Raw genomic sequence first — 16,908 nt, forward strand, 5'->3', positions numbered from 1 at the left:
CTAGATCACCTTGTTAAATGAGCAATATTTAGGGTTTTATTATAGGATTTACTAATCCATGCTTGATAAGTTTCTAGGTTTTACTGGGGCGCTGAGTTGCTGGTCAACTAGTGCGTCGAACTCTCCTAGGATAACTTTAGCTTTATCCTCTTCGCACATTCTATCATATACTGTTACACACAAAATATTTAAAGTTCCAAGATGTCTCCATAATACACAAGAGAATGGGAGGTAGCACCGATCTCTCCTGTTGTTGTGGTTCTGTAAGCTTATGGTACCTCTGGTAGTTTCTCATGCAATCTTTTATGTTAGAGATCGTTTTGACAAGGGCATGACATAGCATCTTAATAAACTCTTCAGCTTGGCATTAGCTTGAAGATAATAAATGGTGGAATATTTCAAACTCATGTGGAATTCTTTCTTGCTAGAGTTTATTGATATTTTGGTTCTTAGAGGGAGAGAAGTTATTTGAGATTATTATATAGGGAAACTGATATCAAAATATGATGTGAGTTCGCATGGGGCTGGCCGCAACCTTATTGATGACAATCCTTGGTGGGGTTGCCTGGATTCGTTTAGAGAACTGGTATGTGGCTGCTAAGATGAAAGCTGATAATACGGGATCTATTGGCCTGACATCTATTCACTTTTTAGCAAAAGGCCAAGAAATAGTGACATGGTGAAGCAGCTCTGCTGGTTGGTACGAGTAATTGCCATGAAATTTGTAAGCTGGGCATTTCTTTGTATGTTCTTGTGCTATGGTAAGCCAGAAATATCCTGGTGGTTTGATTCTAAAGTACAGTTCTGGTCTAGGTTGATGCAATCCACAAATTCCTTCATGTGATTCAATAAGACTCTTACAGGATCCTTCAAGTGAGACACACCAAAGGAAAATAATGTCAAAGTTCTTCTACAGAGGAGTCCTATGATGTTGAACCTCACAGTTTTTCTTCTAATAGAATCTGTCTTTTTCATCTTTCTTCCACCTCTCATATTGAATACAATCTATGAAGGGTTGTCTCCAATCAATGCCCTCAATTTGTGCTCACGATGCATGTTGTGATGGTAATGTGTCCTATTTTGATACTTTGGTCGAAGGATGCTGTAATGGGATTTCAGCCTCTGCCTGAGGCTATAGGGTTGATGCGAGCATTCCTTTTTGCTAAACCAAACCTGTAGCATACAGGGGGGGAGTGAACCGAACTTGTAGAATCCTTTTCTGATTGAGAAGGAAATATCCATTAATTATCTGCAATTTATAAATATAAACAAGACAAGTAAAAATTGAATATTTCCCTTCAATGCTTTCAGAATTGACTCCCTCCTTGCATAATAGACTAGATTAACCAGATTCAACCAAAGTTAAGGCAGTAAGAATTATGCATATAGCATTCCAGAAGGTCTAATCTTATTCTCATAAACCATTCAATCAGATCAAATATTGATTTCAGAGTGGATGATGAAAATTCCATATCCAAAAAGTTAGGCATCATATTAGGAAATTCAAAGTGTTGAATTTCTTTATTACTAGCATCTTCACGACTATAAGATTATTGTAGAAAATGAAAGAGGAACAAGGATGATAAAATGGATGAGGAATTGTGACAAAAGAGGAAGACTAGAATGCATCATTAAAGAAAATAGTAAGAAAAAAATATAGCAGTTATTAGGTTCAGAAGGTTCTAAAGAGTAATTATCACATATCAAATACTAATTATTTCTAAAGACTATAAATCAAAGGATCAGTCCAACTGAACACGTACTAGACATGGCGAATATAGTGTAGAGTGGAAGATGATACTAAGAACCATTTTAAAGTACTTTGTAAGAATTTGGAAAAGATTAAAATAAGAGTACACACATTTTAACAATCTTTCAAAGTTAAATATGTCATTAAATTGAAAAATAGTTTCCCGCAAAAGTCAAACTTATATAATTGAGTACATAATTTTGCTTCTAGTTTTCCAAGAAAGAGGTTCAAAGAGTTACCAAAACTAAGAATGTAGTTTTTAGTAGAGATAGGAGAAAAAATATATAAACTTAATGGCATGAAAGATAAAAGGTACTCATGTGTAATCACTTCGGCGCTTTGGTTTACCAAGGAAGAGAAGTTTTCAAATGATTTGATCAACGACTTTGTTTGCATCTCATCTTAATCATATGAAGAATCTAAATGGAACTGCTAAATCGAGACACCTTTGCCTCCCTTTCTTCCTTCCCCATTAGACTATGTTACCTCCCTCTTCTCTTAGATCTCTTTTTTCTTTGTACACCACTCTCCTTATATCTTTCTCTTAGCTCTAGTGCTTCATAGCCTCTCTCTACCCCTCGTCCTTCCTCCAACTCACTAGATATTTTTTTTCCCCCTCCTCTCTAGGCCGCTTTTTCCTTTTCCTCTACTGCTATATTTCTCTTTGTGCTCCACCTCTTGGTGTCACCCTTCTTAACTCTCTTACTGTTTCTCTGTTTTCCGATCGTTTTGTTGTTTTCTCTGCTCCTTTTTCTTAGAACAGAGAGAGTTAGTTTGGAAGGAGGGAGGGAGGGAGGGAGGGGGGATTCTCTCATCCCTCCTCCCACCTTCATTCATTGTTCCTCCTTTGACCCTTAACTCCACATCTATCGTCCCTACCTTTTGCTTTTTGTCTTTGATATTTTCCTTTGCTTTCGGCTCTTTGGCCTCTATCCCAGCTCTTAATTTTCCTAATTAAGTTAATGCCTAAGATAGGGTTTACCCTCCCTAGAGGTTCTAGCATCATGTCATTGTATCATGCCATGATAGGCTAATACTTAAGATGAGTATTGATTTGTTGTAGACCTATGGGAACCCGGTCGTGGAGTTTGATGTTTTGGGAATTTGACCTCCTTGTGCGTGGCCGGATTCTTTTTTCAAGAAACTTGGATAAATGTGGTCTCCTTTTTCACTAGTTCTTGATTCCCATCTAAGTTCTATGGGCCTTTCTCCAGTCTCCCTTCTTTTTAGTCTTTTCACTCTTCCAACTCTTTCCTATCCATTACAAACCCTACAATCGACACTGGTTGTGCCCCAACCCCCACAGCTATGCCTTTAGGTTCTTACTGATCTTCATATGGGCACCTCCAGTCTAGTGTGGGTTCACACGTTGTCTCAACCCCTGTTCATGAGGTTATTAATAAAGAGATGTTCTCATTGAGGGTTATGGCTATAGGTTTGGATCGAGTGGAAGAGATCAAAGAGTTTGTCGCCCATGGAAACTACTTTGTTTTCGCTTAATTAGGGTCCTTAATTAGCTGGTGTTTTAGAGTCCGTCAACGTAAAGGGTTGTAGGTGTTTTGTTGGCTTAGAATAGGTCATTTTGGAGTAGAAAGATGTATCCTCTATTTCCTCCTCGTTTTGTAACTTGGAGCTTGGCTCCCTCTCTTAATGAAAGTAACCATGAAAATTCAAACAAGAGAGAGAGTGTTATGCTAGATAAAAAGACTTGAATAAGTTTAAGTAAAATTAGAAGATAAATATCCCCATCTTTTTAACAAAAAATAAGAATAGTCTTGTGAAATCAAAGATCAAATATGATTGGTTTTCTAGAAATTAATATATATCTAGCTATCCGGAAAGGAAGAGTAATATAAAATTTCTGAAAATCGGGTGAGAATCACACTATAAAACTTCCAAAAAAGAGAAAATTTGAATTACTCTTCGATAAAATTATATGCAATCCATCATATCATTGGATAACAAGTCATAAATACATGAACTTTCAAGACTCGATGACTTAATAGTGTAAACACGTGATTTTGCGAGAGCTTGGCATGAAACTTTTTTATAAAATTAAAACAAGTCAAAAGATGGTGAGAAATTAACTAAATATTGCGCCATAGAGTCCCAGAACAAATAGTCAAAAAGATGCTAAATATTGATAATAAAAGGGAGGGATTTCGGGCAGAACTTGTGCTCAATTTACAAAATTTTCAGTTAAGTGCATCTAAATAACATTGAGTCATATACACATCAAATAACGATTTGAAAAACGGGTAAGGGCTCTGAATTACCCAAAAACAAAGTGTCATATACACATCAATAATTCAATCAAATAGGAAAATGTTAAAAATAAGAGGGATCTAGAGAGAGAAAGGGCAACTAGCAAGCGTGAAGCTTTTGTGAGAGGAGAAAAGAAAACCGTATGTTAGGGAAAGAAGGCAATACAACCATTTTGTCTTTGATAAAAAGAGTTTATGTATATATATTCCATTGATCAAGTTCAAACTTCAAAAGAATTTTCTCGATCTTTGTAACACACCCAAGGTATCAGAGTTTACATCATATGTAAGTACCTGTGACCTTCTTATATTAAAAGGTAAATGGCCTCATTGTATACAATATGATAGAAGAAATAAGAAGCAATATAATTGAAGAAATAGGAAGCTAGAAGTGTGCTATTACCAATATTAAATATGAACTTTTCAAACTTTGTGACACTTATCAATGGACTTTGACACGAAGAACAACCGTGAGCTCCAACTACCAAAGGTAAATCATCCTACGTGCCTTGAGGTTAAAAGCAACTAATCGTGGCAAAATTGTTTATTATTTTTCTTGGTTTCCATAATGAAGTTAGAAAGAAAAGTAGAATTGAACGTTTATTTCCCAAACCGTTCCAGATTTCGATACAGAAGCTAGTTTTGTAACTAGATGGGATTTTAAAGTGGTAGATGGCAGTAGTAAACATTTGTGCTATAAAAGTCCCTTATAGAAAAGGAAAAGGTTTATGTACTTCTCCTACTGCATAGAAGATCTATGCTTCTCCTATCATCCAACCGTCTAATTTTGATCAAGAGAGCCATTCACCGTTTGATCTTAGATCTGACGTTTCAAAGTATTTTATTTTTAGTTTTTTATACAAATTGTATGAATATGAAATTTGGTATGTGTCATCTTCTCAATGGGACGCACCAATAAAAAAATATTAAAAATAATTTTTTGATAAAATATAATGACCAAAATACCTCTTGAAACTTTCATAGGTATTTTGGTCATTTTATTTAATTGAAAATATTTTTTTATATTTTTCGCTAGTGCGAGTTTAATAGAAGATTGGACGTACAAAATTTGTTGTCAAAATAGTTTATAGAAAAAATTAAAAATAAAATAGTATCGAGATGTGACATTGTGATTGGGACAATCTTAGCCCTCCATTCATAATGGACGGTTAAATTAGAGGAAGTATATAAGTTTTATGTTGTAGGGGAAGCATAGAAAGCTTGTCAATAGAAAATAAAAAACATTTATGTCAAATTCCTTTTCTTATACGCTATTTAAAAATAGTTATGCATGAGTTTTATTTTATGCTCAAGTCTTCTTCTTTTTTCGTTCTTTACTCCTGAATTACCGCTGATTCGAACATTTGATGTACAAACTAGTGTTTTTCCTCTTTAAATGAAAAATGGGTCCATATATTCAATTTCCGAATTGTTGTCTTGTTTTTTAGGAAAATCGTTTCATGTGGGCTAGATCGCATTTCTAACTATGCGGTTCCGAGGTATAAAGCATCTTATCTTAAAAATGAATGCAAATAGGTGGTCCATCTAAAAACAATTGAAACTAACAATCTAAATGTTTTCTTGATATAATTATTTCTAATTTTTAAAATTTACTTATCTATTCATATCCATGATTTGCATGTTATAGATTATATATCCTTAAAAATTAAGTCTAAAAATCCATCTCAAAAATAGATTTATATGATGTGCCTCATTTCTACATGGATTCATAGAAACCAGGTCCTTTTTTTAAAGTGAATAAACAGTTTGGATATTGGATCTCCAACCGATTTTTTGAGTAAACACACTAGTCCAATGTCTGCACATTTGGACATTGGACGAGTTTCTAAGATTCTCTTTTCTTTTTCTTTTTTTTCCTTTTTTTCCAGAGTAAAAAGACCGGATGTCTAATGTTTAAACCAGCCTTTTCACTCAAAAAATTGAAACCCTCATCCAATGTTCAAACTGCTTTTCACTCCACAAGTTTAAAACACTGCATGTCCTAACAATTTTTCAATTAAAGATCTTATATATAAGAGATGACTTAGTGAACAGTTTACCTCGTGCCACTATTCCAACTTAAGATCATTTATTATTTCATGGGTATTTTGCAATTAAAAAAAAAGACATGCTAAATGTTAAATTGTTGATTTCTTATGGGTATTTCAATAATTTTTCTAAAAAGGAAGGACAATATTTTCTTATGGGTATTTCAATAATTTTTCTTATGCGCATTTCAATATTTCAATAATTTTTCAAAAGACGTTGGATGTTTGAACCATTTCTTATTAAAAAGCAATACATGAATTCAGATATTGAATATCCAAATGAGGGAAGTTGGCTAATAAAAAAAATGCTTCTATAAAAGGACTTAAGCTTAAACTTCAACTTACATAAGATCACTTTTAAATACCACAAAATAAAAATGATTGTAACGTAAAAATTTCCCTTGAAGAATATCAAAGGGATCTATAAAATCGTTTTATAATAGCGCTTCCCCTCATTTCCTATCCATACTTAATAAATTAATTCGCGGTTTTCTTACAATGGACATGAAAACTTTTACACGCCACCCTGCTTCCTGAAGGCAGCATGTCATGCAGGCAAGAAAAAGAGGAGCATTTCTTACGACTTTAATGTGTGATCTACCAAAAAAACTCGTGCCCAAAAACAGAAATTCCCAGCATAAACCCACCAGGAAATAGAGGTAGCGAAAAAGGAGAAAGAGGAACATTTCCATGACCAAGAGAAGACAAATAGAGAGAAGGGATGCATGGCATCTCAACATAGTTACAGCCCCTCCGGAGAAAGGAACAGTAGTAGGCTCAGAAACATTTCCTATTTTAATGGCAGAATGAATTTGTTGTAATCAAATTTCAGAGATGGGTCCACATTGACCTGTATGGAGATGCATCAAAATCAGACCCAGGTCATGGGCTTTTAACATCTATTAAGTTGAATCACATGGATATGGTAACTATTCTTCTTTTATATTTTTTTTTTTTTTTCATGTATGTAAATTTCTGTCTTTTCTTATTCCATGCAGAGTTAATCATAGAAAGCTCAGAAGCCACGCAAATTTGACATTGTATTGAAAAAGCTAGAGGATTCACTGCAACAGAAACTATAATGCCTCTCTCCTTCCAGAATCGCACAATGTACACATGAACCAATGCGCTGAACTTTGGAATATATATTTATTAGACTACATAATTAGACAGATCGATATCCACAAAGAAAGAAAATACACCGACCTACCATACATCCCAAAAAACACAAACTCATGACGTCAATCAATCACTAGAAGAATTTACAAAACAAACTCGTAAACCGTGAGAAAAGAATGATTTGGACATACCACCAAAACCACCCCAAAAGGAAAATGAATGGAAATAAGATAAAATTAAAGATATAACAGAACAGAAACAAGAAAACACCCAGGAAACCCAATCTCAGTAGTTGAGCAACGAGTACTTTACACGCAAGACAATCTTCCCCTTCTCGACACCAAGCTTCGCCCCTGTTACCAGCCAATGCCCTGGCATATCTTGTGGCCCTTTGGTCATCTCTGAAAGATCCACATATTTCACCAATTTCCTAAATTGTCCATCCGAATTCTCCAACTTCTTGCCATCAGACGAAGAAGAAGCATCCTCAGGACTCAAGGACTCGGACTTCATGCTTTTAGAAGGGCTACGATCCCAAACTGATCTCCTAATAGTACAGCCTGGTACCCTAGAAAACAAGAGTTTCAAGTGCAACACTTTCATGGCACCAAAATCCCACACTCCAAGCTGGGCCCCAGTTACTATGTGGACCCCAGAGAGGTCACCTATGCATGTCTCGGTGTTCTCTATGGGTGCTGTGCTCACATGAGAGAAGTTCTTCCATTTGATGGGCTCAAACCAACGGCTGTCTTGCTCTTCTGGGCCGTGCCATTTGGGAGGCCCAATGGCCATGTGTGGGCCCCAATGGGGTTCAAGTATCTTTGGGAGTGAGATGAGGTGTTGAAGGTGGATGGAGAGCCGGTTTTGCTTGATCCCTTCTAGGGAAAGGCGGAGGCCAGTCACAGACTTGCGCCCTACTGAGACCTGTATGTATCAAGAGCTTGGTAAAATGATCTTGCTTTAGCCAAGAAAAAGATGGTATAATATTTCTCATACTGAAAATATATGCCAATAAATTATTTATTGAGGTTTAGCAAATAGACAAGTCCATCTGGAATGTGTATATTAGAAAACTCTTCCTCTAATAAACAAGGAAAGAATTAAGGAAAAGAACAGATTTTTGCCTTCCTCTGCAAATATACATTTAAGCATACCAACCAAATTCAACAGAAAGTAGGTCTATATGGGAGTTCTAAATAATTCTTTATATGAGAGTTCCAAATAATTCTTTTAAAAATAACTATTCACTCTCCTGTTCCAGTTCAGCAAATTCAGGAACTAACATCTGCCATAACATGGATGTTGACCCATCCATTGGCCATTTCAACAGACAACAGAGCAAAGCAGGATATTGCTCTCAAATAGAGATATTTCAGCAAACATTGGCCAATCCTTATTCCAAATATCCAGGAAAATAAGTATAAGAGAACCTAGTAAACAAACACTTCCAGTTCAAACATGATATCCATATTGTGGCATATTCCATATTATATCATACTGATATCCCCAAGAAATAAGCCATAAGAGAAAGGGCAAAGGAAAGAAATTTGAGAAGGAAATACCCATTAATTATCCTCAATTTATAAATATAGACAAACATAGTAAAAATTGAATGTGTCCCTTTAGTGCTTTCAGAGTTGACTATCTCTTTTCATAATAGACTAGATCATCCAGGTTTCACCAAAGTTCTAAGTCAGCAAGAAATATGCAGAGCATTCCAGAAGGTCTAATCCTATTCTCACACAAACCATTTCCATTGGATCAAATATTGCTTTCAGGGTGAATAATGAAAATTCCATCATCCAAAAGGTTAGGACTCCACATCAGGAACAGAGTGTTGAATTTCTTCATTACTACTTGTCTTATAGTTGATCTTCACAACCAGTGTTTTAAAAAACGCCGAGTCGAACAGGACTCGCCCGGTTCGACTCGAAAATCGGCACAGTCCGTGCCGGTTTCGATGTTTTACACGGAATCGCCCGATTCCAGAGAGAACCGGGCGATTCTATACAGTGAATCGCCGATTCACTGCACCGAATCGGCGAGTCCTGTGAAGAACACGAGCTGCACAGTGTTCTTCACGAGTTTCTTCAAATTTTGTCTGTTTTTTATCATTTTTCTTCCTTTTTTTGCCATGTGATCGAATATTCAAGCTTTATGCAGCTTTTTTCAGCTTTTTCATGCATTAAATGATGGAAAAATTTCAAGTTTTTGGATCATGAAAGTTACGGGTTTTAGGCTTTCCGCTTTTCGTTTTGTTTCATGCCAAATAGGACATGAATCTGTGAAAAGTTTGAAGCATATTGATCATAAATGTGTTCATTAGAAATTTCTGTTACAAATTTGTGATTATCTTTGAGAAAAACAGATTAATTTGGAGATTGAAGCCACGGGTTCATGAAACCAGGTAAGAACTCTGCGTTTTTTTTTTGTTTCCGCCATTTGATCAATTTCAGTTCATATTTTGAAAATAATCAATTAAATTTGTAGGACTTTAAATCTTTATCGTGTCTTATATCATTTACCATATTCAATTTTATTTAATTTACTCAATTACAGCCTAAGTTTTTAGAAGAACACAGTGATGTTTGTGAAAAAAAAATTCTGCTGTTTTTTTTTTTCGCCTTTCGATCTATTGTTCACGATACATTACAAATAATGTGTTCGATTTCTAGGGTTTTGAATCATTATGGTCAGATGTGTTCAATTTGATCTGATTTAATCAATATTTAATCAATTTGTGCTTCATTTATTAGATTCAATGACTGTTGTCTGCGAAGAACTGCGGTTTTTTTTTTTTTTGCTCAATTTAATTTATTTGATTTGATTTATTGATGATAATGTGTTCATAATTTAGGGGTTTGATTCCTTATAGTGTTGTTTATCAAAACATGTACTCAATTGGATGTAATTTATTCATTTGGAGGTGGATTTTTTAGTGGAAATGGCTGATGTAAGGTGGCTTTGTCAAAAACAGATTTCTTCTAATTTTTTTCTTTTTTTTTTTTCATTTTTTTTTTTCTTTTTTTTTTTTTTTGGTAATCCATGATCTAATATTTTGAAAATCTGTGATTTTCCGAAAAGATGTAAAAATCGTGACAACGTTTTGATTATCATGAGGTATTAAACCATATTTTTAATTTTTATTGTTTGAGTTTGCTGTACTTTATTTTATTTTTTTTTATCCATGATTGAATTTTTTGAAAAATGATGATTTTCCCAAAAGATATGAAAATCGTGACCAGGTTTTGATTATCATGAGGTATTAAGCCATATTTTTAATTTTTATTGTTAAATTTTTTGTTGAAAAAATTGTATGTTGATAGATTATTTATGCAAAAAAATGCATGTTATTATATTTTTAATTCAAAACTGTATTTTTTTTAATTTGTTGTTAATGCATTTTTGAGTTGGAATGACTGATGTTAGGCGGCTCTATGAAGAATTGTTTTTATTTGTTTTTTTTTTTAATACATGATCGATTTTTTTTGAAAAATCGTGATTTTCCGAAAAGATGTGAAAATAGTGACCAGGTTTTGATTATCATGAGGTATTAAACCATATTTTAAATTTTTATTGTTAAATTTTTTTTTGAAAAAATTGTATGTTGATAGATTATTTATGCCAAAAAATGCATGTTATTATATTTTTAATGCAAAACTGTATTTTTTTAATTTGTTGTTAATGCATTTTTGAGTTGGAATGATTGATGTTAGGTGGCTCTGTGAAGAATTGTTTTTTTTTGTTTATTTTTTTTAGTACATGATCGATTTTTTTTGAAAAATCGTGATTTTCCGAAAAGATGTGAAAATAGTGACCAGGTTTTAATTATCATGAGGTATTAAACCATATTTTTAATTTTTATTGTTAAAGTTTTTGTTGAAAAAATTGCATGTTGATAGAATATTTATGCAAAAACATATACGTTATTATATTTCTAATGCAAAACTGTATTATATTTTTAATGTAGTTTTGCATTAAAAATGTATTTTCAATTTTTAAAATTTTGAACGCAAAAAATACATGTTGTTAAATTGTATTATCGTGAGGAAAATACATATTGCATCTAATGAGGGAGAGCGAGAAAGGGGTCTAAGGGAAAATGAGAGAGATGATGATTCGGAGGCCACCCTATCCCAGCCATATTATTCACATATCGAGTCCCAACAGCAACAGGATAGGGATGAGCACGACAGTGTAGATGAGCATGAAGGATAGACAAGCTTCGGGGATTTTGGATTGGGAACACAACAGAACACTAACACTCAGGGATTTGGGTATAATCAGACGCCTGCTAATATCGATGATTCGTTTTTAGATCGAATCAATGAATTGTCAAACAAATTCAATCAATGGCACCAGCGTGACCAAGAAGAAGAACGACGTCGTCTGTCATTTTATTTTTAGATCGTATGTTACTAATTGTATGTTTTATTGTAGTCCATGTATGTTGATGTACTTATTCCATGATAATTCTATGTTTATCTTTTTGTGTGATGTAAATTAAATGGTAAATAGTAGTTCATGCAGGGAAAGAACATATCAATATTCGCATATTCATGCGAAGAAATGAAAATTCTTAATAGAGTACCCTTATTTCTTATTGAATTCCTCAAAAACAATATTTATAATGAATTTTAATAATTTTTTCGGATTTTTTTGAAGCTTTAATCTGACTGATTCAGCCGATTCCTGATCCGAATCGCCGATTCGCCGATCCGGATCGGTTTTTGAGGTCCCCGATCCGGGTCACTGATCAGCTTTTTAAACCATTGTTCACAACTACTGGATTGTTGCAGAAAGTGAATAGAGGAACAAAGATGATAAATTAGATGGGGATTTGTGATACAAGAGGAAGACAAGAACGCATCACTAAAAAAAATAGTAAGAAAAAAAGAGTGGTTATTAGGTTTAGAAGGAACTAAAGAGTAATTATCACATAGCAGTAAATACTAATTCATCATCATCATAATCATAATCATCATCTGAGCCTTATCCTCATCGCATATCAATAAATATTAATTATAAGTACTAATTCAACCACTTGTACAACACATGGTAAATATATAAAAGAATGTGCGAGATGAGACCAAATAATAGCAAATTGATCCAAATGGCTGATATGCTTCTAAAGGCCTTTTCAAATAATACCTATTTATTTTTACTTTTATTTTTATATTTATTTCTATTTTATTATTTTTTTGTTTAAGCACGATGGCATCTATCACCCATTTTGCGGGGAAGTTTTGAAAGTAGTGTAATTTCTATTGTAGTTCATGTCATATCATTAGTACATTTTTCATGGATACCTATTGTAAAGGATGTAAATGTACTTAGCATATTATAAGGGTACTCTAGTCATTGTGTCCCTCACTTATCTCTCAAAACATATACTAAATTAGGTACACTGACAATCATTCTTTTTTTTTTAATATGTTAATTTGTGTATTAAACAAGGTTTCGACGATCTCGATCGGAATCTCCCGATCCAGATTGGGAATCATTGATGGCAATGTGGATCCCTCAAAATGTATGGGATCTGGACGAATCTCCTCAGAACCAGTCGGGTCGGATCGGTTCTGTCAGAGAAAACCGGACACATCACCGGTTCATAAGTCTAACATTGTTTTAAAAATGTACTTGTTTTTTTTATTTTCCTTGTTAATTTTTTCTCTGTTATTTCGACAAAAAGGGCATTGTGGGCCACCCACCTTTTGGTCTATCATCACATGTCAAAGTGCTGGCTTTATTAGTGACACCTCATCTTTGTGCACTTCCAACTCATGCATGCAAGTCATTGCTTTAGGGATGAGTGTGATATTTATTTTATGAAGGCTTTGCATGCCTTAGATTTTTTCGATGTGGGACAAGTCCTACTTCACATCACTACGATTTCTGTGGGGTGACTAAATGGAGGCATCTCTACCACTCCTATAGGTCACTAAATGAGACGTCTCTACCACTTCTACAGGTGAATAAATGGAGCGAATAGAAGCATAAACTTTGTAAATAACTATAACTCATGCACACATAAATTTATTTATTTGTTTTTCATTTTTCATTAAAATATGATTACAAGCTTATATTTTGAGCCATAATGCAAACTGGTTTTGGGGATTTTGAAAATTCATGTTTTAAATATTATTATTTTCTCAATAAATGTGGGCCTTTTGATGCATATGGTGTGTGATTCAATCTTTTTCCATTTTGTAAATTTTCTCAAATTTTTATTTTATTATTTTCATTTTTTAGTAAAAAAATCATTTTTATTTTTTAAGATTCACAACATCAAAATTTACAAGGGGTTTTATATTTATCTTTAATCTTATGATATGGAAGTGTTTTCCAATATTTTTTTGAATCATGTTTGATGTAATACAATAATATTATACTTAATAATTATACATTAATAACCAAATCTTGCATTTTATTTATTAATTTAGTTATATTTAAATGACATAATGTATTAGTTTTTGTTATAGTTGTAACTAATATTTTTTTAAATTAGATGTTATCATAAAACAGTTTAAATTTATTTTTATTTGTATAGTAAAATAACTATAAAATATAAAGTAATAATTTCAATTTTAGTATATAATATTATAGTTGGTTAATTTTGGATGAGCAGATAGAGTTTACAAATATTTGATATGATACGAGAGAAAGAAAATCTGAGGTGTCGATGTGAGGGAGGGATGGGGCTTAAACCCCAACTGTAAGAGATGAACTGACTCTACAAAAAAATACTCAGCCGCTAGAGCTTGCGACGCGATCTTTTGCGAGGGTGTCGGCTTTGGAGTTGCGCTCGTGCTATATATGCCTCCATGAGATGGTTAGACCCCTACAGAGGTGAACAATCTCGTCGAAGATGTGTGCCAGGTTCCAAAGGCAGAGTGCAAAACCAGAAGCCCAGGAGATTACATTTTTGGAATCTCCTCCAACTATCTGGTCAAAGAGTTTTAAGACCCTTGAGGAGAGCTAAGGTCTCTGCCGTGTGAGAGTCGAAATGACCATTATGCTTTAAATAAGGCCCGAATTGTACCTTTGTGATTCCTAAACAGTCCTCCAATGCCTGCAGGTCCAGGGTTGCCTAGAGAACAACCATCGAAGTTGAGCTTGACGAGGCCTAGTTTGGGTGGTCTCCTAAGAGATGCACGTGGGATGCGAGGGTGGCGGTCGTGTAGTGTCAGCCAGTCCAAGTGGAATGCCAATGAGGGGAGGCCTTTGAACCGCTTGTGGTTTAAGGCAGCCGAGTCTTCTTCCTCGAAAGATCGTATGGTTTCTCTCGTTCCACACTGTCCATAGAAGGGCTGTCATGGAGGCTTTCCACAGGAGGATTCCTGATTTGGACCAGGGTTAGGGCTGAAGAGAGAAGAGGAGGGGAATCTTCTGAGGGGTCACCCGTTGCCAATTGAACATTTGGAGGAGGGCACCCCACAAGTAGTTAGCGACCGAACAATGAATAAATAAGTGGGCGTTTGTTTCCTCTACTTGCGGACACATAATGCATCGCTTGGGGATAGGCAGGCCTCTTCTTTTTAGCTGGTCTATTGTGAGGACACGCTGATGGAGTGCGACCCAATTGAACACTTGAATCTTAGGAGGAGCAAAGGAGGACCAGGCCTTGGCAGTGATGGATACAGAAGTAAGGGGAAAGATGGGGGGCTGAATAAGTTTGTGATAGGAGGAGACAGATAAGATCCCGGATTTGGCTGGGCACCATATGAGCCTATCCCCACCCTGAGAGGAGAGGAAGGTAGTTGAGAGTAGGGCAGAGAGGTCAAGGAATTCTTGGAGTTCAATGTCTTAAGGGTTGTCTCCTGAACATGTGGCTCCATGCTCCTGCTGGCCGCTAGGAAACGAAGAGCTTGGCAACAAAGGCTTGGCGGTCTAAGGCGAAGTGGTAGAGAGAGGGGACGAGGTCTTTGAGTGAGGCATGTCCAATCCAAAGGTCAAGCAAAAATCTCACTCGATTGCCCTCCCAAGGTTGGAGACAGGTGTCATCTTTGAAGAGGTTTAATACACTTAGAAGAGATCTCCAAACTGCCGAGGCCCTATTGTTGGATCGACAATTTGGAAGCCAAGAAGGGGAATCAAGGTGGTACTTGTGGCAAAGGACCTGTAACCACAAGTGATTACCTTGAGTTGCATATTGCCGTCACCGCTTGCCCAGGAGGGCCAAATTGTTTGTCACTAAGACTGCATATGCCGAGTCCCCCTTGGTGACGAGGCGTGCAAACCCTGTCCCAAGAAATAAGGTGAATTTTGTGTTTATCTCCGTCGCTAGCCCACAGGATATTGTTCATAAGGTGTTCAAGCCAGGAACTAACTGCCACTGGCATTCTGAAGAGCAACATGAGGTAAAAGGGGATATTGGACAGTGTGGCTTTTATAAGGGTTGCTCTTCCTGCCAAGGATAGAAAATAGCCCTTCCAAGCTGCGAATCTACAATATGTGCCCACGATCTAAGTTTGGGACTGCCAATGAACATAGGCAGGCCAAGGTAGGTTGAGTGGAGGTTTTCCGTTTTGGCATCCCCATTTCTCCGCCAAATCTAGGGTGACCTGGTGAGTAGAAGGGAGTTGACCTCCATTGGTGAGGCATTGCAAAAGGCAAGGGTGTCATCTGCGTACTGTAAGTGGGTATTTGAAGGACCATTGGGCCCATTATTGAACCCATGCAGCAGCCCAGACTGAAACAAGGGGGTGATGGAGAGAGTGAAAACTTCGGCTACAATGGCGAAGAAAAAGGGGGAAAGGCAGTCTCTTTGCTTGAGACCCCTTGATGAGGGGAAGTAGCTTCTGGGAGATCCATTTATGAAGACCAAGAAGTGGGGGTTTGAGATACTGCAATAGATCCACTTTCTCCAATAGTTCCCAAAGCCCATACGAGCAAGAGTATCATCGAGAATGGCCCAGTAAACATGATCATAGGCGGTTTTGGCTAGATGCCTCGAGTGGATACATTCATGGGCAATCAAGGCTCCATCTAGGATTTGGCGATCCTTAACAAAAGCCCCTTGCTGGGGGGAAAATGACTGAGCCTAGAAATTCTCTAAGGCGAGATACTAGAACCTTAGAGAGTCTTTTATAGGAGCTGTTTATGAGGCTGATGGGGTGAAAGACCTTGAGCTCTTCGGCACCTTGTACTTTCAGGTCAAGGGCAATGAAGGTGCCATTAGCACACAAGGCATTCAAAATCATTCTTTTTTATCTCAATAAGTTTAATTTTTTGCAGGACACAAAGAATGCCTCATTGCCTAATTATTCAATTCGGAGAAAGGAAGCAGACCAATTCATTACGATCCTTGAATTAATAGCAAACAGTACTCTATTAGCACCCCTATCTATATCTGATTTCCTACTGCTAATAGCCTTGATCTCAAATTGCATCGAATGGACATTAAGCAAACTTCTTGGATGGAGATTATGTGCATAAAGCAATCAGAAGTATTTATTAAGAGTGGATGAAAATTTTAGTTAGAATAGTTTATTGGGTTTCACAATAATGCAATTATCATAAGAAAGTGAAAGTAGATATTTTTCTTATTTGCTCTTTATGTGGATAACATTTAATTGCAAGGAAAAGCATGGGTTAAGCATGTTATGTATTAGTAAAAAACCATACTCATTATCATCTAAAAAGATATCAAGATATACCGATACTTCTAAAAAATTCTTACATCTATTACCTATATTTCAAATTCTTACATTGATTACCTATATTT

At 35.6% G+C, this 16,908-nt stretch overlaps 1 protein-coding gene across 9 annotated transcripts in view; it reads right to left on the bottom strand.

Moving 5' to 3' along the window:
- Window positions 1-7,187: 7,187 nt before the first annotated feature.
- The window catches only part of LOC18437500 (MACPF domain-containing protein CAD1), a 36,317-nt gene continuing 26,596 nt past the window's right edge, over window positions 7,188-16,908 (bottom strand). For all 9 annotated transcript variants that reach the window (XR_016054115.1, XM_088864857.1, XM_088864873.1 and 6 more), the window contains one exon: window positions 7,188-8,105. Coding sequence is in view for 7 of the 9 variants with exons in the window: in XM_088864857.1 (XP_088720983.1) it covers window positions 7,467-8,105 (639 nt within the window). In the remaining 2 variants the exon portion in view is untranslated. The remainder of the gene's footprint in view (window positions 8,106-16,908) is intronic.

This window comes from Amborella trichopoda, chromosome 1, assembly GCF_054954075.1.
Source record: "Amborella trichopoda isolate Santa Cruz 75 chromosome 1, AtrichopodaSantaCruz75HAP2 v2.0, whole genome shotgun sequence".
NCBI lineage: Eukaryota > Viridiplantae > Streptophyta > Magnoliopsida > Amborellales > Amborellaceae > Amborella > Amborella trichopoda.